Below are 17,944 nucleotides of genomic sequence, written 5' to 3'. Positions count from 1 at the left end.
TTCAACTTTATCTGTAGAAAAATCATTTTATTTTCATGAAGTCTAGAGTTTCTATCATTTTAAAGCATGGAAATATTTACAGTTCAATTCTGACTCTACATATGGAAATATTCAGTAATTTCTAATATGTTAGGGAAGGTCTTCTGCTCCTAAAATGAAGGATAACGGGGCTCATACTTAGCCTTCTATACTAAACAATAAAAAAAAATCTTGATAAAACATGAAACAACTGTCTGTGTTCAGACATTGGAAGGGAGTACATGACCCTGATGCCAGAGAAGCGAAGGGAGATAAACAAAGTAAACCTTAAAATCACTCAAGCATTTTGCCTGGAGGAAATTTCCTAATTGTCCAACTAGAGAAACAGAGTTTGGTCATCTTGCTAATTTAAGAAGACAGAATCATGGTTTGGGAGGCCAAGGCAGCTATAAATTGTAGTACAGGTAAGGGAGAAGATGGATCTGTTCAGGAGAAAGAAAAAAAGCGAGTCCCATAAATTTCCAAAGATTTTCTCTTGATTATTTGACTATTAATCTGCATTTAAGTAGAGTGGAATTCTTAGAGTCCAAGTAAAGAACAATTTCTAGGGAATGGAATTTGCAGAGCTGACAAAGACAAAGGCATTTTTCCAGTTTCTAGTTCCTCCTTCTCCTCCTCCTCCTCCTCTTCTTCCTCCTCCTCTTCCTCTTTCTCCTCCTCCTCCTCCTCCTCCTCCTCCTCCTCCTCCTTCATTGTAATGGGGCTCACTATATTGCTTCAATCTTGAGATCCTCCTGCCTCAAGCTTCCCAGTAGCTGGGATTACAGGCATACACCACTGCACCTTGGTCATATAACAATTTTTTTCTGATTCCAAATTTTCTGATTTTTACAATTTTACTTAAAAATTTACTTAAAAATTGTTTGAAGTAAAAAGATAGTTGTGGGAGATGGTGCTATAAAATGCTTATAAGTAGTGTATTAAAATGGTAGCCATAAGAATGGGAAGGAAAAGTGAAAGAACATTAATGTAGGATTCTTACATCGTACAATTTTATGCATGTAGTATAATGGCAAAGTATTAGTGGAATATACATGTGATAAGTTAATGGTGCCTACTGTCAATGAAAGAGCAACCACTGAAACAAAAAGAGGTCTAGCTACTAAGCCACTATTGGGAATAGCATGGAATGCTAAAAATGAAGGCAGAAAAACAGGGAAAAGGAACAAAGAACAAATGTGATAGGTAAAAATGAAAAGACATAGCAAACCATATAGATTATTGTAATAAGTGAATTATTAAGCAATGAAGGGCAGAAATTGTCAGACAAGAGATGAAAACAAGACCTAATTATATGCCATCCACAGGAAACTCACTTAAAGTGCAGGGTGTTTTGATGTTTAGTTTTGTACAAATAAGTGTGAAAGTATTTACAAACAAATAGAAAATGGGGAAAAGTTAAAGTACTCAGATAAAAAGCAACTCTTCCTTAATTTTTGACTAGTAACTTTTTCTTCCAACAATTAACACGATCGTTTGAATTCACTAGAGCAAGTCAGAAAGAGCCAATACCTGGTTATGTTTTCTTTGCCATCACTCTGGCCTTATTATAAAAAGTTGCTGTAGAATGAAATTATCTATAATTCTATTTCATGATCACAACAAAATTTTATATCCCTGTGTTGTGAACTAATAAGGTTTAATTGTGTAAGAACTTTTGTGGCTAAACATCACCTTTTTTCAGAGCAAAAGGTAATTCTTACCCTTGGAGCAATGAATAAATATGAATATAAACAAGGAAGAACTTAAACTGTCTTATTTTTTAAAACCATAAAATAATACAATCATTTCAATCTATAAAATAAATTATTATTTGAAAATCTCCAAACTCAGGATAGGCTGAATTGAGATTCACAATTGAATTATAAGATAATCCTGTATGTTCTAATCTATGCTCTTAAGGTTCCTCACTATATAGGAATTTTTCTGGGGAGAAAACCTTTAGGATGTGAAATATCTCTGTGTTACAGGTCATACGTAAAGGAGAAGTGAGCTGCTGCTGGATTTGCACAGCCTGCAAGGAGAATGAATACGTGCAAGATGAGTTCACCTGCAAAGCCTGTGACCTGGGGTGGTGGCCCAATACAGATCTAACAGGTACAAGCAGCTTCAACTGTAAACTTTGTTTGACCCTAACTATTGTGCTTTCTAATGTTCATCATTCAAATGTGAGCCATTATGTCTTTTCAATGATAATTTACAGCCCACACTTTCTAATGCTAGTGTCAAACAGTATGCACAGACATAAGTTTTCCATAATCTATATTGCAAAAAAATCTCATTTACATCTAAATAAAAGTGAGCTGTTATTTTGTAGGATATTCTGTTTTAGAGTTATTTTCAGTTTTTCCTTTTTAATATTTTATCAAAAGTTTTTCTAGTTAACTGAACTTATGTTGGCAACCATTTTTCGAACATCTACTATGAGTCACAACTATAGACTGAAAAGATACAAAGGATGAGATACAATCCTAGCTTTTACTTTGCTTACAATATGTAAGGAAAGAGACATGGGAAAAATATATAAATATTATATATTATATATAATATATAAATGTATTTATCAAGTACAATAAAAGGTAGACAAGGATATGAAAGGAATTCTAGGAAACAAAACATGGGAAATTTAAAAGTCTGAAATAAGTCTGGGGAAACCATGGGACCAGCACATGTAGCTAATCAGTAGACACAAAGGGCTGGTAGAGAAGTGATGAAAAACAAGGCTAAGCAGGACTCTGGCAGTGGTGACAGGGACTTCCACATGATCTTCCCATGTGTTTATTCTGGCTTTAGCACAGGAGAAATACTGAAGGATTTTATTTTATTATTAATGTATATAAGTATACATATTAGATAATATAAATATACATAATGAATGAATATATGATGAATATTGTATATAAATATTATATATAATTACATATATAATTAACAACAATAAAAATCAATCTGCAAATTGAAGCAACCTGATTTGGGGAGAGAGGAGGGGAGGGAAAAGGAGGTACTGGGGAAAGAAATTGATCAAATTATGTGCATCTACTGAAAGGCTTTGGAGTGATGAGTGACATGGTATCTGTTTACCAAGGGACAGGCCTGGTGGTGGGGTGGAGTGTAAATTAGACTGGAAACACAGCAGTCAAGAAGCTGTCCTGTTGGTCTCAGTGAATCATTTCAAAGAGTCTAGGGCCGCTGCAGTGGGGATGAAGAGGAAAAAATGAGTGCAAGAGATAATTCAATAGTAAAGTCAGTGGGGCTAAGATGGATTGATCCTGGGAGTTTATAACTTCCCAAAGAGCAATGCTCATGTATATGAATTTTGTTTTCCACAGACTGTGGCATGAGCTCACAGATAAGAGGTTTCTCACTAACATGTTTTATAAATTTCAAGAGTCATAAGCCGTAGGAATTTTGTCATCTGAGTACATATAGCCTTTGTCATTTGAATAACCTAACTTCTCATCTCACAAAGAGGCTGAAGCCTATAGGGGTGAGGGAGGGTGCATCATGTCTACTTGCATGCAACTAGTTGAAAGCAGAACCCAGTTCACCAAATCCTGATCTCTTGCTTCCCTGGGTAGCTTCAAAGTCTTCAGAGGGATTGCACTAATTTGTAGCCCCAACAACAATGTATAAATGTAACTTTTTTCTCCATATTCTCAACAACACTTATTATAATTTGTATTCTTGATAACTGTCATTCTGACTGGAATGAGATGGAATCTCAAGGTGATTTTGATTTGCATTTTGCTAATTCCTGGAGATGTAAACATATTTTCATGTATTTGTTGGCCATTTGTAGTTCTTCTTTTGATAAGTTTGTTTAGTTCTTTTGCCCACTTATTAACAATATAGAGATTCCTACAAACAGAAGGAATGGAACCACCATATGACCCAGCTATTCCACTCCTCAGTATGTATCCAAAAGGTCTAAGATAAGCCTACCATAGGTGTGCAGCCACATCAATGTTTAGAGCTCTATAATTCACAATAGCCAAGCTATGGAGCCAACAAAGGTGTCCTTCATCAGATAAAGTAAGTATGGCTTATATACACAATGGAGTGTCATTCAGCCATAAAGAAAAATGAGTGGATGGCAATTGCTGGTAAATGAATGAAACTGGAGACTACCACACTAAGTAAAATAATCCAGACACAGAAAGTCAAAGGTCCAATGTTTTCTTTGACAGTGGAAGCTAGTCAAAAGTAAAGAAAAAAAGAGAGTTTGACATGGTGGTGCACACCTGTAATCCCAGCATTTTAGGAAGCTGAGGCAGGAGGTTTAAAGTTCAAAGCCAACCTCGGCAACTTAGTGAGGCCCTGTATCAAATTAAAAAATCAAAAAGGCTCGGATGTGGCTCAGTGGTTAAGCAGGACTCTATCAAATACTATCAAATAAAAGAAAGATCAACAGAGTAGAGTAAGGGGATTGAGGGGAAGGGAGGAGAAAAGGGATAAGGGAAAAACTGTGGAATGAATGTGACTAACTTTCCTATGTAAAATATATGAATATATTGCAGTGAATCTTACCATTATGTATATGCACAAGGCAGTAATTAAAAAACAACAACAGTAAATACCAAAAAGATCAGTAGAGAAAAGGAAAGGGAGCAAGGGGAGGAGGACGAGAGGGTAAGGAGAAGTACTTGGGACCGAATTAGAGCAAATTATAATACATCATTTATAATGATATCAAACTGAATCCTAATGTTATGAATAACTAATATGAACCAAAGTAAAAAATGTGGGGTGGGGGAAGCATCAGAGGAGAAGAGGAGGTTTTTACTTGATTCTAAAGAAGAATATGACAATAAAATTCTTGTGGTTTATTCAAACCATCTATAAATGGCTGGATAAGTAGAACCAGGTCACATAACTAAAATTATATTGGGGCTGGGGATGTGGCTCAAGCAGTAGCTCGCTCACCTGACATGCGTGCGGCCCGGGTTCGATCCTCAGCACCACATACAAACAGAGATGTTGTGTCCACCGATAACTAAAGAATAAATATTAAAAAAAAAAAAAAATTATACATATTAAGTGATAGTACCATGTAAAAGGTTAACTGTTAGAAAAAAAACATTAAAGTGAGTTATCAGAAAACTTTTGGAAATCACCTAGTACAAAGGCCCTTTTTAAAGAAAAGGAAATTAGATCAGAATATTTTTGAAGGTACATACTGCACTCATTTTTTTAAAAAATAAAAATCTCTACCTAAAAGCTGGCTTTCAAACTTTCATGTGCCTAAAAATTACTCAGGAATTAGCCACCTCCAGAGATTCCCATTTGCTAGTTCTGGGGTGGGATCCTACAGATTCTGATGCAATCAGTGCCTGCCCTCCCTCATGTTTAAACTCTTATGCTGTAGTACTAAAATACCCTCTTACTCAAAGCCCAATGCCTTAGACATAAGAGTTACCTAGTAAATGCTTGTTAAATTGGAGAATTAGACAGAAGGGACTCATCCAAGTTCATCTAGATTAATGTAGTTGTTTATTAGAAGAATCAGAATATAAATCCAGGGTTTTTTTTTCCCCCTGGGCCTAATGGTCCCTCTGATGTCATTTATCTCCTTTTTCATGCAGTGGGCTGGCATGGAAAAGTTTTGCCAGCCTCCTGTGGACCAAATCCACCCCCCTCACTCTATGTTGTCTCTTTTCTAATTTTTCTCGACCTTTATAATATGAGCTTCCTGCTGGACATCTTTTTCTTGTATAAGCAGGTCCCACAGAGGCCTGTTCTGTTTTGGAGCTGAGATTGATTTAACAGTCATTCCTCTCTGCTCTCTGAGATCACAGATGATTGAAGAGACACAAAGACAAAAGTGATCCCTTTCTTAGGTTGGTCTTAGAAGTCCTGGCTTGGAAGTACGAGAGTTTTTTCTCTTGTCCACCTTCTTTTGAACTTTCCCAAACTTCCTATTGCTCTGTGTTCACTTGAATTAGAGTTTACCTCATACATGAAAAAGAACTTTATCGTATTTTAAAACATTAAGATACCAAAAAAGAAAACCTTTTATAAAAGATTTAATATATTGTAATAATGAAACTCAAAGACATGCATTTTATTCCCTGGAGATCTTCCATTGTGGGTATATTGTCAGCCCACTGGAAATCATAACTACCATTGATGAGGACTCTTTAACTTGGTGAAGCAAAAGAAAGCCTCTCTGACTATACACAGAAGGATAATAGCGTAATTATTTTTTTCTAAAGATGTACCATATTGTGAGGCATCATAGATTTAAGTCACTTTAACAGTCAAATGAGTCGAGCCAGGCAACGGCTCAGATTCTGCCTTTATCTCTGCAAAGCAGCTACTCTTGGATCATATATCCAAACCACTTTGTAAATATTACCTTAGGATCTTACAGAACATGCATCCTGCATATTAATTTATGCATATATTTTAATGACACCTATTATTTCTGCATTCCTTTCACTTGCAGACATGAGTGGAAAAACAGACCCCATTTGCCATGTCAAGCAGAGCAAGGGCAGGGGACGTGGCAATGTGTTGCTGATGTTGCCATGGTAGTGGTAGTTGTGAAGAGAAAACCCACTGGCATGAAATACCAAAATCATAGAAATACTCTGAAGAGCAAAAGCACTGCCTTTAAGTAGATGTTTTTGTTTTCAGTAGTGGATTTTTTTTATTAAATTTTAATTTAAACGAGAAGTTAAAATTTGAGGAATGATTTTTTTCCTGAAGGTAGATTTTCTGAAAATATTTTTGAATTACTTTTCTAGATAAGACTTTTTTTTTACACATTCCAAAGATGCTAATATCAATGAATAAAATATGCTTTTAAGTGACTTTAAAATTTTCATCGGGATGTGTCATGTTTGGGCTATGAAGAGAAATCATTGCATTTCTTAGAGGAAATGTTTTTTGATGTTTTTAAGTTTTTCATATTTTCTTACTGGGAAAATGCACATTTGAATTCAGCATTTTTATGCTTTATGTCTTATGATGCATAAACAAGATTCTCTCACAATGATATATAACATGACAGTAGTTTAATAATTCACTAACCAACTATAAGTAATCTAATACTATTTATTTCTTTTAAAATGTCAAATAGCATAAGAGGATTTATCAGAAAGACAAGACTACATTGAAACTTCCCTTAAAAAACAGAAATTAATGTTACAGGAAGTAACAAATTTAATGTTTTTTTGCATCCCAAAAGTTGTGTGACCTCTCACACTACTACCTACTTACTTATTTAATTCTATAAGATACCCTGCTATTTGTTTAGTGTGAGGCATGTTTGGAGACTTGAGGATTTACAGGAGAATGAAACAAATATGAGGAGTGTCATTTGAAACTGCACATGTAAACAGTTAATTAGGATAAAAGTCCTACAATAAGGATATGTGCAAAATGTCATACAAACACCAAGAAAGAAGCAATTGAATTATAAATAGAATTTCACCTTGTAGTCAATTGATATTAATGAAATAATATTAAGGAAAGCATATTTCTCTGAGGCCTTATACAATCATAAATTAGTATGAATTGTTAGGAATTGCCTATAGAAGCTTTGGGTGAAATAGTTATTGCCTTTCTTTACTTCTTGATTCATGTTAAATTTGACTTGATCTAATTAAAAAGAAGTCTGATGTTAAACGTTAGCCTCTCAAATATTTGATTCAAAATTTAGAAGTAGCTTCTGGTCCTCGGATTAGAGTTGTCACCACGTCTCAGATTTTATTCAGTAATTTGTACTCTCCTAGCAGGAAACTTACTTGTCTGATGGCTCTGGATTCTCTGGGATAACAGTAACCATGAACATTTGACAAGTCTTTAAGTTCTCAGGACTTCAAATGTCATATGAACAACACCATAAAGTCTTCTTTTCAATCAGATAGACTAGGGGTCAAGTAGGTTTAGCACATGACTTACCACTGGTTAAAGGTAATTCCTACCCCTTCTAGTCCTGGGAGACCCAAAAACATCCAAGTGGCTGGTTAACACTTTTTTATGTCCCCCCTCCACCAAAAAAAAAAAAAAAAAAAAAAAAAAAAAAAAACCTCATTACATTACATGTAGATAATTTGGACATTATAGTTAATTCCATCAAGATGACAAAGCTAATGCTTCTCAAATGTAGAAAATCTAAAAATATATAGGAAAGAAGAGAAAAGAAAGAAAGTCAAGTTAGAAAAAGTTATTCAAAATTTAAATTATCAGCTCTAATCTACAGGTGATTGATTCTGTTTTGAGTGAGTCTGAATTGGCATTGAAGAGTCTGGTTTTCACAGAAGGAAAAGAATTTAGGATATTCCCAAAAGAAAAAGCAGTCATGGTGGAGTTGCCAGAATGTTTCTGGCTGTTTCCATGACAAACTGCTACTGTTAAAACACAAGAATATTTAATCTCCTTGTAGCATAAAGACATTTTTTTATCTGTATATGATATACTGAGTAGGATAGAGATATTTTGCAGCTAGACTTGGACAAATTTATGATCACCTATGGAGATGCCTTTAGTATCTGTCTTTGACTTTTGCCTATGTTGTGGGAATTAGGATTTATGAAATATATTTTAAAATTTGAAACTTCACTGGTGACAAATCCAGCTTTCTTACTGATAAATTTTATTTGGCATAACCAATTCAACAGCCTGACTCAGCTTCACATCTTGAGGATGATAAAAAGACTCTACTGGGAATTTCTGCTTTGAGCTATTTCAAAGCAATAAGACAGATCTTGATAGGTCAATCTGAAGATGAAGTTTATTTGTACATGAATAAAAGCTTGCACTGGATATCTTTTGAGTTCTTGGTGACCTGTACTCTCCTTTTTATAACACAACTTCTGCCTTTAAATGACAACACTATGTAAGTACATTCTGTGAGTCTTCTGAATCCTTTCAAAGATCTGAACCCTTATCCTTTCAAATCTTTGCATATACAAGATACATTGGAAAAGTTATTGTAACATACATTTATATTATTCTTCAAGTTACCTTAACTATCAACTGCTTGCTATAAGTGAATTATTGAGTTGGAGTAATGACTGTCTCTAGTAAAATCTAGGCTTAGGTGAATTCCTATTACTAATAAGGTAACTAGTAAAGATGGGCTCAGATTTATATTCTGAAGTCAGTAAAGAAAAATACAAATAAGCAAGAATACACAAAAGGGAGTATGATATAAGAAAGAAACTACTTACAGGTATCGTACACAGAATTCCACTGTGTTGTCATCAGCTCGCTGTAAGGACTTAGGGTTAACAGTCAATGGTCATGGGCCTTCTGTTTCTATCCTCTCAGGGAAGCTGAGTTTAAAATCACTGCAAGGTATAATCTCAAGTAACATTAAGGTTCCCTTTTATTTTTTTCACAAGATTGGGAGTAATGAAGATAACCTTACAAAGTTTAAATTCATAAAAACCTTTTTTTCAATCTGTGAAATTATCCGTAGAGTTTGTACTTACCATTTCCAGTTCCCATATAATTGAATTCATAAGTTGTAATATTCTACCTAAGAAATACAAATCTAATTGTAATTTAGCAGTTGTAAGGATTGTTTCTTTTCAACAGGAAAATTCTCCAACCTGTTCAGAAAACAAAGGCACGTTTGTAAATCATAGAGGGGGACAACTGTATGCAACCCATTTGGAGATTGTTTAAAGGATCCTTTTGCAGTTTTATCAGTCAATGCCTATCTTCACAACTTTTGAAGAATAATTAAAACAGAAATTACATATGAACTAGCTTCATCTTCTGCTATCCTGGAAAGGTTTTCCCAATAATACATTATCAGGGTATCAATTTGTCCCTCTTAGAATAAATTATTTCTTTTTTTTTTTTCATGAGGATTTTCTCCAGTGTCCATTGGATAGTTTATCTGGTGCCACCAGATAGGCATTAGGGCTTTGCCAGTATTTTCTTTATGGATCTTACAACATGATCATTCTGGGATATTTTTAGAACATTTTCTGACTGATTTTGTATATCTGAAGTTCAATCTGTGAACCTCCCCATAAAGTTTTTATTATTGAAAAATGTTTTTTTGTTGTTTTGTATGAGACAGTTGGGTAGAGTAAGGACTTTACATCAAAGCATGTCTAAAATATTTATATCTCTGTATCTTTATTAGTTTTACACTATCTTTACTTTCTATAGTACCTTTTTTACTATGAGCCAACCTTCATGAGAGTAATTATTTTAGGTAACATTATGATATCAAGTAATTAATATCATTGCTTATTTTCAGAAAACATCCGAAGACCTAAAATGTTTCTGAGACTGAAGTTGTGGCTCAGTGATAGAGTGCTTCTGTAGAGGGTGTCAGGGTATTGGATTTGATCTTTAGGATTGACCAAAAATAAAAAAGAACATAATTTCAAACAAATGAATCATTCTGGAACCATATACCCCATTAGTTTATGTATCTTCTTCTTCATTTTAGCAGTATCCAAAATATACCATAGAGAAGGCTATACTTCAGTTATTATTAGAAAAATTTAGGTTGGGGTAAAGTATTGGACTTTATAATACTGACTGTACTGCTTATTGTATATCAAGCTTAGAAGTGTTCCTTCTTAATTTAGTATAAAAACATAGTAAAGCAATTTTAAGTATAAAAGTCATAGAAAAGCAATATCAAGTCAAAATTTAGTACTTGAGTGCTCAAATTCTATTCTGAGCAGGAACACTTCTTGAATGATAAAAACACATACTGAGATTCTCCTAAATTGATTAAGGTTTATAAAGTTGCTATTATGAGAATCACATCAGTAGGCAGAAAAAGGAAAGGAGAAGTAGCAATAATTCATAATTACTTAATTAACTAGTAGACAATGTTGGGCAGTTACTGTAATAGGAATTTATTTTGAGGTAACAATAGATTTAAAGATATATCAAAAACCTAAAAATGTTTTGACTCTTTATGTCTGAAACTGCCCTAAGGCAAGGGATTTTAGCATTGTCTACTGGATTAGGGGTTAGGTTTAGTGGATAAATTAATTATCTCTTGCTCTGTAATAAATTACATAAAATCTAGTAACTTAATGCAACACACACTTATCATCTCAGTTTCTGCAGGTCAGGCATTTGTTTAACTGGGTTCTTGCTTGGGATCTTTCACAGGACTAGGGATGGGGTCTAACCTGAAGGCTTGATTGGGGAGGGGTACACTTCCCAACTCACTTATGAGGTTGTTGGCAGGATTATATCTTGCCTCAAAGGATGTTTAACGGAGAACTCATATTTTGCAGGTGGTTGGGCAAGGACTGCCCTTAGTTCCTCGTCTTGTGAACCTCAACATGGCAGGTTTCTTCAACAGGGTTAGCAAGAGACAGTGTGCTAGCAGGATAGAAGTCATTAACTTATAGAACCTAAGCTTGAAAGCAACATCCATTGGGATGCTGTTTTCTATAGACTAGAAGCAATTTGCCAGCCCTGCTCATACTTGAGAGGAGGGGATTACACAAGTACATAAATATTAAGAGGTGAGGGTCATTGGAGAACATCTTAGAAGCTTCCTATAACAATGGGCAATAGTTCTTCAATATGTGCCATGTTGTTAATTTATCCCTAGCATGGTGTAGACCTTTCAGACCATACAAAAGGAAAGATTCTTATATAACCCAGGTACCTAGGATTATCTGAAGACTTATGTGCTCTGTTCTCATCTTCCTTATTTCTGTGGAGTCTTTTGTCTGTAGTGATTCTGGGACAATAGCTGTTTCTTGAATTATATGCAATCTAAGTATTTCCATTTTTAGACTGACTCTTATGTAGTATGTGGGAAGGACAGTTTGGACCTGAGGGGCCCAGCAAGTCAAACTTGGTCACAGCATCTTCAGAAATCTTTCCAAATGAGGGTCTTTAAAACAATATCATTGAAATCTCTAGAAATATGAAAGATGGTAAGACTAAATACAGTTGGCCTTCTGTATTTGCTGGTTCTGCATGTTTGGATCCAACCAACAATGGATGGGAAAAAATTTTCACTGTTGCTAATATGTTTTATGAACTATTCATGTACTGTAGACATATATGCATACTATATAGTTAGGACTATGATCATTGTGTTAGCGACCAAAATACCTGACAAGAACAACTTAGAAGGGGAAAGTGTATCTGGGATCATGGTTTTAAAGGTCTCAGGCCATGGTCAGCAGGCTCCATTGCTCTGGGCCTGAGGTGAGGAAGAACATCATGGCAGAAGATATGGCAGAGGAAAGTTACTCAATTCATGGTAGAGAAGAAGCAGGGGAGGGATTGAGAGAGAGAGAGAGAGAGCAAGCACAAGGAGTCACCAACATAATGCAATCCCCAAAGTATGCCCCCAGGGACCTGTTTCTTCCAGCCGTACCCCACTTGCCTACAGTTACTAAATTAATCCATTCAAACTACTAATCCATCAAATGAATTAATTCACTGATGGAGTTAAACAGTTCTTATAATTTAATTATTTTACCTGTGAACATTGCTACATTGGGTGTCATATTTCCAACACATTAACTTTTAGGAGAACACTTCATATCCAAATCATAACAATGGTTGAGTTTGTACTTACTATTTACAGATTTTTCCTTGTCCTTATTCCCTAAACAATGCAGAGCAAAAAAGTATTTACATAATATTTACATTGCATTAGGTATTATGAATAATCTAGAAATTATTTACACAGAAGGATGTGTAAAAGTTATTTGCAAAAAATAGACCATATTATATAATGAACTTGAACATCGGCAAATTTTGGTACCAGTGGGGGTACTGGAACCAATTTCCCATCAATACTGAGGGACAACTTTATGTGGAATTTTTAAAAGTACAAAAGCTGAATTTATTGCTAAAGTATAACAAGGTATAGCTATACTCTACCTGGTCAGATAAGTTTTCTCTGAGCAGAAGAGACTGCTCATTTTCTATGGGGTTCTTGTAAAGTACTGACTTCAGGGATTGATAAACTTCTGAACATAAAGTGATTCACATCATCTGTAGAAATACAATACTGGTGTGAGACTGTTGTGGGTTAGTGGGTATGCATTTATTGAAGTGAGCGTGTCCCCTGCTGTGTGATCTTCAGCGTAAGAGCTAACATCCTTTGGTTGGCATACAAAAACATGTCCGCTGAGGTGGGTTGGTTCTGACTAACTGAACAACCCTAAAATAGTCTCTGGTGGTTTCCTTGCTGCCAGGACCATAGAACAATGAGTCTTTTTGTGTGGAAATGTTTTTACTCCCGCAGTTTGGGAAATACTGGCCCAGACCAAATACAAAATCCTGTAAAAGGATCATCTCAAGAGCCTGACATATTTTTCTCTCACTCTAAAATACAAAATAGATGTAATTCTCCATCTAGAGCAAATAAATGAGTGCAGCATTTAAAAACACGATGCTGGTCTCTGCTTGCAAGAGATTGGTGAAGAGAGAGTTCATTCCTCTTTAGTGTGACTGTTAGAGACTACTAACTCAAAGACCCGCAAATGCTGGCTGCAAGTCAGTCATGACTAACAGGAATTTAAGCAGGTAATATAGAATTATGTGGTGAGCATAAAAATGCGGATTCTTCTACACACTCCTAATTAAATTTATGTTTAAAACATTCTGCTGCCTCAAATATACTTGTCTATGAGTTGCACTTGCTTATGGACAATGTGCATAAAATAAAAGTTGTGTTAGTTTATTTCTAACTATCTTATTCTATTAATTTATCACAGCTGAACTGCAACTGGAAGCAGTTTGTTTTTTCTTTCTCTTTCTGAGAATGTAGAAGTAAGATCCATCTATAGGGTGACATATATTTATCATGTTGGTGTTAAAAAAAACTTAATTTTTATAGGCTCTATATGTCATGATTGTAATGAGATTAGGTTTGGGGACATGATATTCCAGGGAAGACATAGAAGTACCTTTGTGTAACATTGAGGAATTTAGTGAAAAGCATAAAAATAATATAAATCATGAAGAATGTGGCTCTAGCTATGTCTCTGGTAACTACTGAGTACTGTCACTATTGCTCAATGGAAATCTCAGGTTCACATTCAAACGATTTTTCTCATTACAGGCTGTGAGCCCATTCCTGTTCGCTACCTTGAGTGGAGCAACATAGAATCCATCATAGCCATCGTCTTTTCTTGCCTGGGCATCCTTGTTACCCTGTTTGTCACTCTAATCTTTGTGCTGTACCGAGACACACCTGTGGTCAAATCCTCCAGTCGGGAGCTCTGCTACATCATCCTAGCTGGCATCTTCCTGGGTTACGTCTGCCCTTTCACTCTCATTGCCAAACCTACTACCACATCCTGCTACCTCCAGCGCCTCCTGGTTGGCCTCTCCTCTGCCATGTGCTACTCTGCTTTAGTGACCAAAACCAATCGCATTGCACGCATCCTTGCTGGCAGCAAAAAGAAGATCTGTACCCGCAAGCCCAGGTTCATGAGTGCCTGGGCCCAAGTGATCATTGCCTCAATTTTGATTAGTGTGCAACTAACACTGGTGGTAACCTTGATCATCATGGAGCCTCCCATGCCCATTTTGTCCTACCCAAGTATCAAGGAAGTCTACCTTATCTGCAATACCAGCAACCTGGGTGTGGTGGCCCCTGTGGGCTACAATGGACTCCTTATCATGAGCTGTACCTACTATGCCTTCAAGACCCGGAACGTGCCCGCCAACTTCAATGAGGCCAAATACATCGCCTTCACCATGTACACCACCTGCATCATCTGGCTGGCTTTTGTGCCCATTTACTTTGGGAGCAACTACAAGATCATCACTACCTGCTTTGCAGTGAGCCTCAGTGTAACAGTGGCCCTGGGGTGCATGTTCACTCCCAAGATGTACATCATCATTGCCAAGCCCGAGAGGAATGTCCGCAGTGCCTTCACCACCTCTGATGTGGTCCGCATGCATGTGGGCGATGGCAAGCTGCCCTGCCGCTCCAACACATTCCTCAACATTTTCCGAAGAAAGAAGCCGGGGGCAGGGAATGCCAAGTGAGTTATCCATTCTGAGTTTGTCTCTCCTCTCTCCCTCCCTCCCTCCCTCTCTCCCTCTCCCTCCCCCACCCTCTCTCTCTCTCCCCTGTATTTGTAAATTGTTGCCCTCTTCTTCCCCTAAGTTTTTTCTTACTTTTTCTTCCTTTAACAAATTTCACATTCTATTGCAGTAGGAAGATAGAACTTACAGTTTTTCATTAAGTTTGTTATCTTCATTCCTTTGACACAGCAAGAAGCATGAACTAACAGCTGGCTGATCACATCCTCATTTTTGTCTAGAACTCAAGCTTCAGTTCTCCCAGTAACTTTTTTCCTTTTGTATGGGTCCTCTCTCTGAGGAGCATCAATACACCTCTGGGGTCTGGGTCAAAGATGCAAACATTAATTCTAATTTATAGTTTGGACCATAGTAGAAGGTAGTTTCTAATTGGTTTTTATCATACTTGGACCACACTATCACTAATTAGGGACAGAGAGCAAGGAAATTAAGCCCCTGAGGAAATGGCTGTTTCCAAATTGGATTGCAGATAAGCACCAACCATGTCCTGAAATAACATCTCTTAAGTAACTGCTTTGTCATCTCTTATTCTTTGAACTTTCATGCATATTTTAATAAAGATGTTCTACAATGCTATAAGTAAATTGGGCTATCTCTACTTCAAGTTCATGATTAGGATCGTTTCTTAGACACAAAGCACCAGAATAAATAAAGGACCAGATAAAAGTGATGATCCCAAATTAGAGAGTCAATGTGAACATCAAAGTTCAGGTGTCTTGTATTCTGGTAATTCTTCTAAGCACTTTGTATAATAACAACTTCCTATCTTTTCTCTGATTGTTTTAAGAAGAAACATATGCTAAAAATTGGCTTGTGTCATCTTTATGAGACTCATAAAAACAAAATTTAACACTTATAATTTATAATAATAATTTATAATATAATTATAGTTTATAATAATTTGAAAAATAACAAGGACACTTGAAGTTGTAAAAAGTATTGAATTGTCAAAAAGCATAAAATTTTTCCATTATCAGGATTAATTTTACTCATTGAAGTAATTCTTTAAAAGTGAAGAATTTTAATAGCAACCATTATAATTTATATACCATAATATAGCTATTCTATTCACTTGAACCAGTAAGTATGTTATTTTTCTACATTTCATAGGCGAGAAAACTAAGCAATTGTAAATTCGTAAAACTTTTCATTGTTATTCCACTTAGTCATTTTTTTGCACAGGTCTTACACTGATATGATTTTTTAAAATCTTAACATATTTCAAAAACCCTACATGCATTAAAATTGTGAGTTTTGTAATTTTTATGTGCTAAGCTGAAGCACAAACACCTTTTACAGAAATCATATAATTTTGGAATCTGATGAGGAAGTTTGGGGAAAAACCTGTCTTTGAAATACATAAGGTTATTATTATTTCAAGAAAAGACATCCCTAAGTTTTATCAATGTTAGGATAAAGCCAATAACTTGTGCTACTTCCCACTATGTCAATTTCAAGTTATTTACAAGAAGCTGATCACAAAAGTAGCTTAATAATTTTTTTCCCCTTGCCAAGGTTTTTGATTCTAGCCAACATCCCCTCAATTGCAACCTCCTGACAAGGAATTATTGTCCAGCACGAAAGCAAAGCAAAAATCCCATGGTTTGAGAGGGAAAAAGAATAGGCTATTTTAGAGTATACCAGTGTAAAATGGCATCACAGTGATTTTCCTTAAGAGGAATGAAATGAGAGAAAGCAAAAAGAAATGGAATGAAACTGAAATGTTCATAGGGAGCAAGAGATTCCCTTTATTGTAATACATACGGAGGCTGTCATGAGGGAGACATTCCTCCATCCACCAATATCTAGCTCCATGTTTCTCATTTGTCTGCCTTCATTTTGGCTCTTCAGAAACTTCCATATGATTTTTGGTCACTGAACACTGTTCTGAGAACCTATAGAATTGAGATGTCTCATGTTGGTGCCCAGGAATATGCATTTGTGACAACTGTATAGGGCACCTGTCCAAGAAAATTGTGACTGGTGAATTGTAAGCAATGCTTGCTGCAGGGATGAGATGGAGTTATCTGAACTGACACTAATGATGCTTAGCACTTCTCGAACAGCCAGACTTCACTGTTCATTTTTGACAACCTTTCCATACCTGGACAACTTTCCTTATAATTTGAGAAAATTCTTTTCACTATTACAAATTAATAAATTAATTCCACTTTGTATCTTACCTATATAGTTAGCGATGGTATCTGGCATTTGAGAGAAAAACCACCTTAGTCTACATGAACTGGTTTGTTTGTCTAGGAAGTCCTGGTTTCATCAAAAAATTGTTTAACTTAGCTGTAACTTATCAAGAATTGTCTTAGTGTTATGTTGAGAAACCTAGTTCTAATTAACAATAACAACAGGAGGTACAATTTGTAACCTCTCCGATATTCACAATGCCAATGAGCTGACCCACAGAGGGTATTTGGAACTAAACTTCTATGGAGAACAGTCATTTGTTTACTCATTTATTCAGTTGTTGCTTCTGTTGTAACTCTCTTTGAGACTGTAATTTTAAAATGTAACAAAAATCGCAGTGCCTCTGCTTTTACCTTTTCTTATTGCCATTTTATGTTTTCCTGGTTTGTCTCCAAAGTTATAAAAAACACAATCTAATATTTTCTACAGCAATAAAAATCTAACAGAATTTTATCAGCTGAAGCAAGGGATTGGAAGCTCTAGAGAACACATCACCCAGTGAGTTTATTACCATTTTGGATATGTAATTCCTACATTCATGGTGCACTAAGGGTATTCAGCAGGCTACATATGTAGCTATAAACATAGAGCAGATGCTGTAATGAACTTCCAACTGATCTATATGTTGGAATATGGTTCTAAGAAGTTGCAAGTCCAACAACATCCTCATGATAGACTGTCTCTGAAA

The 17,944-nt window shown here is 35.7% G+C and overlaps 1 protein-coding gene across 3 annotated transcripts in view; it reads left to right on the top strand.

The window, feature by feature from the left end:
- The window catches only part of Grm1 (glutamate metabotropic receptor 1), a 376,580-nt gene that overhangs the window by 326,204 nt on the left and 32,432 nt on the right, over positions 1–17,944 (top strand). For all 3 annotated transcript variants that reach the window (XM_076859661.2, XM_076859662.2, XM_076859663.2), the window contains exons 6-7: positions 2,010–2,136; positions 14,066–14,996. In XM_076859661.2, coding sequence (XP_076715776.2) covers positions 2,010–2,136; positions 14,066–14,996 — 1,058 coding nt within the window. The remainder of the gene's footprint in view (positions 1–2,009; positions 2,137–14,065; positions 14,997–17,944) is intronic.

Source organism: Callospermophilus lateralis, chromosome 6 (genome assembly GCF_048772815.1).
Source record: "Callospermophilus lateralis isolate mCalLat2 chromosome 6, mCalLat2.hap1, whole genome shotgun sequence".
NCBI lineage: Eukaryota > Metazoa > Chordata > Mammalia > Rodentia > Sciuridae > Callospermophilus > Callospermophilus lateralis.
Note: the sequence above shows the minus strand (reverse complement) of the source record. Positions and strands in the feature narration are given on the sequence as shown.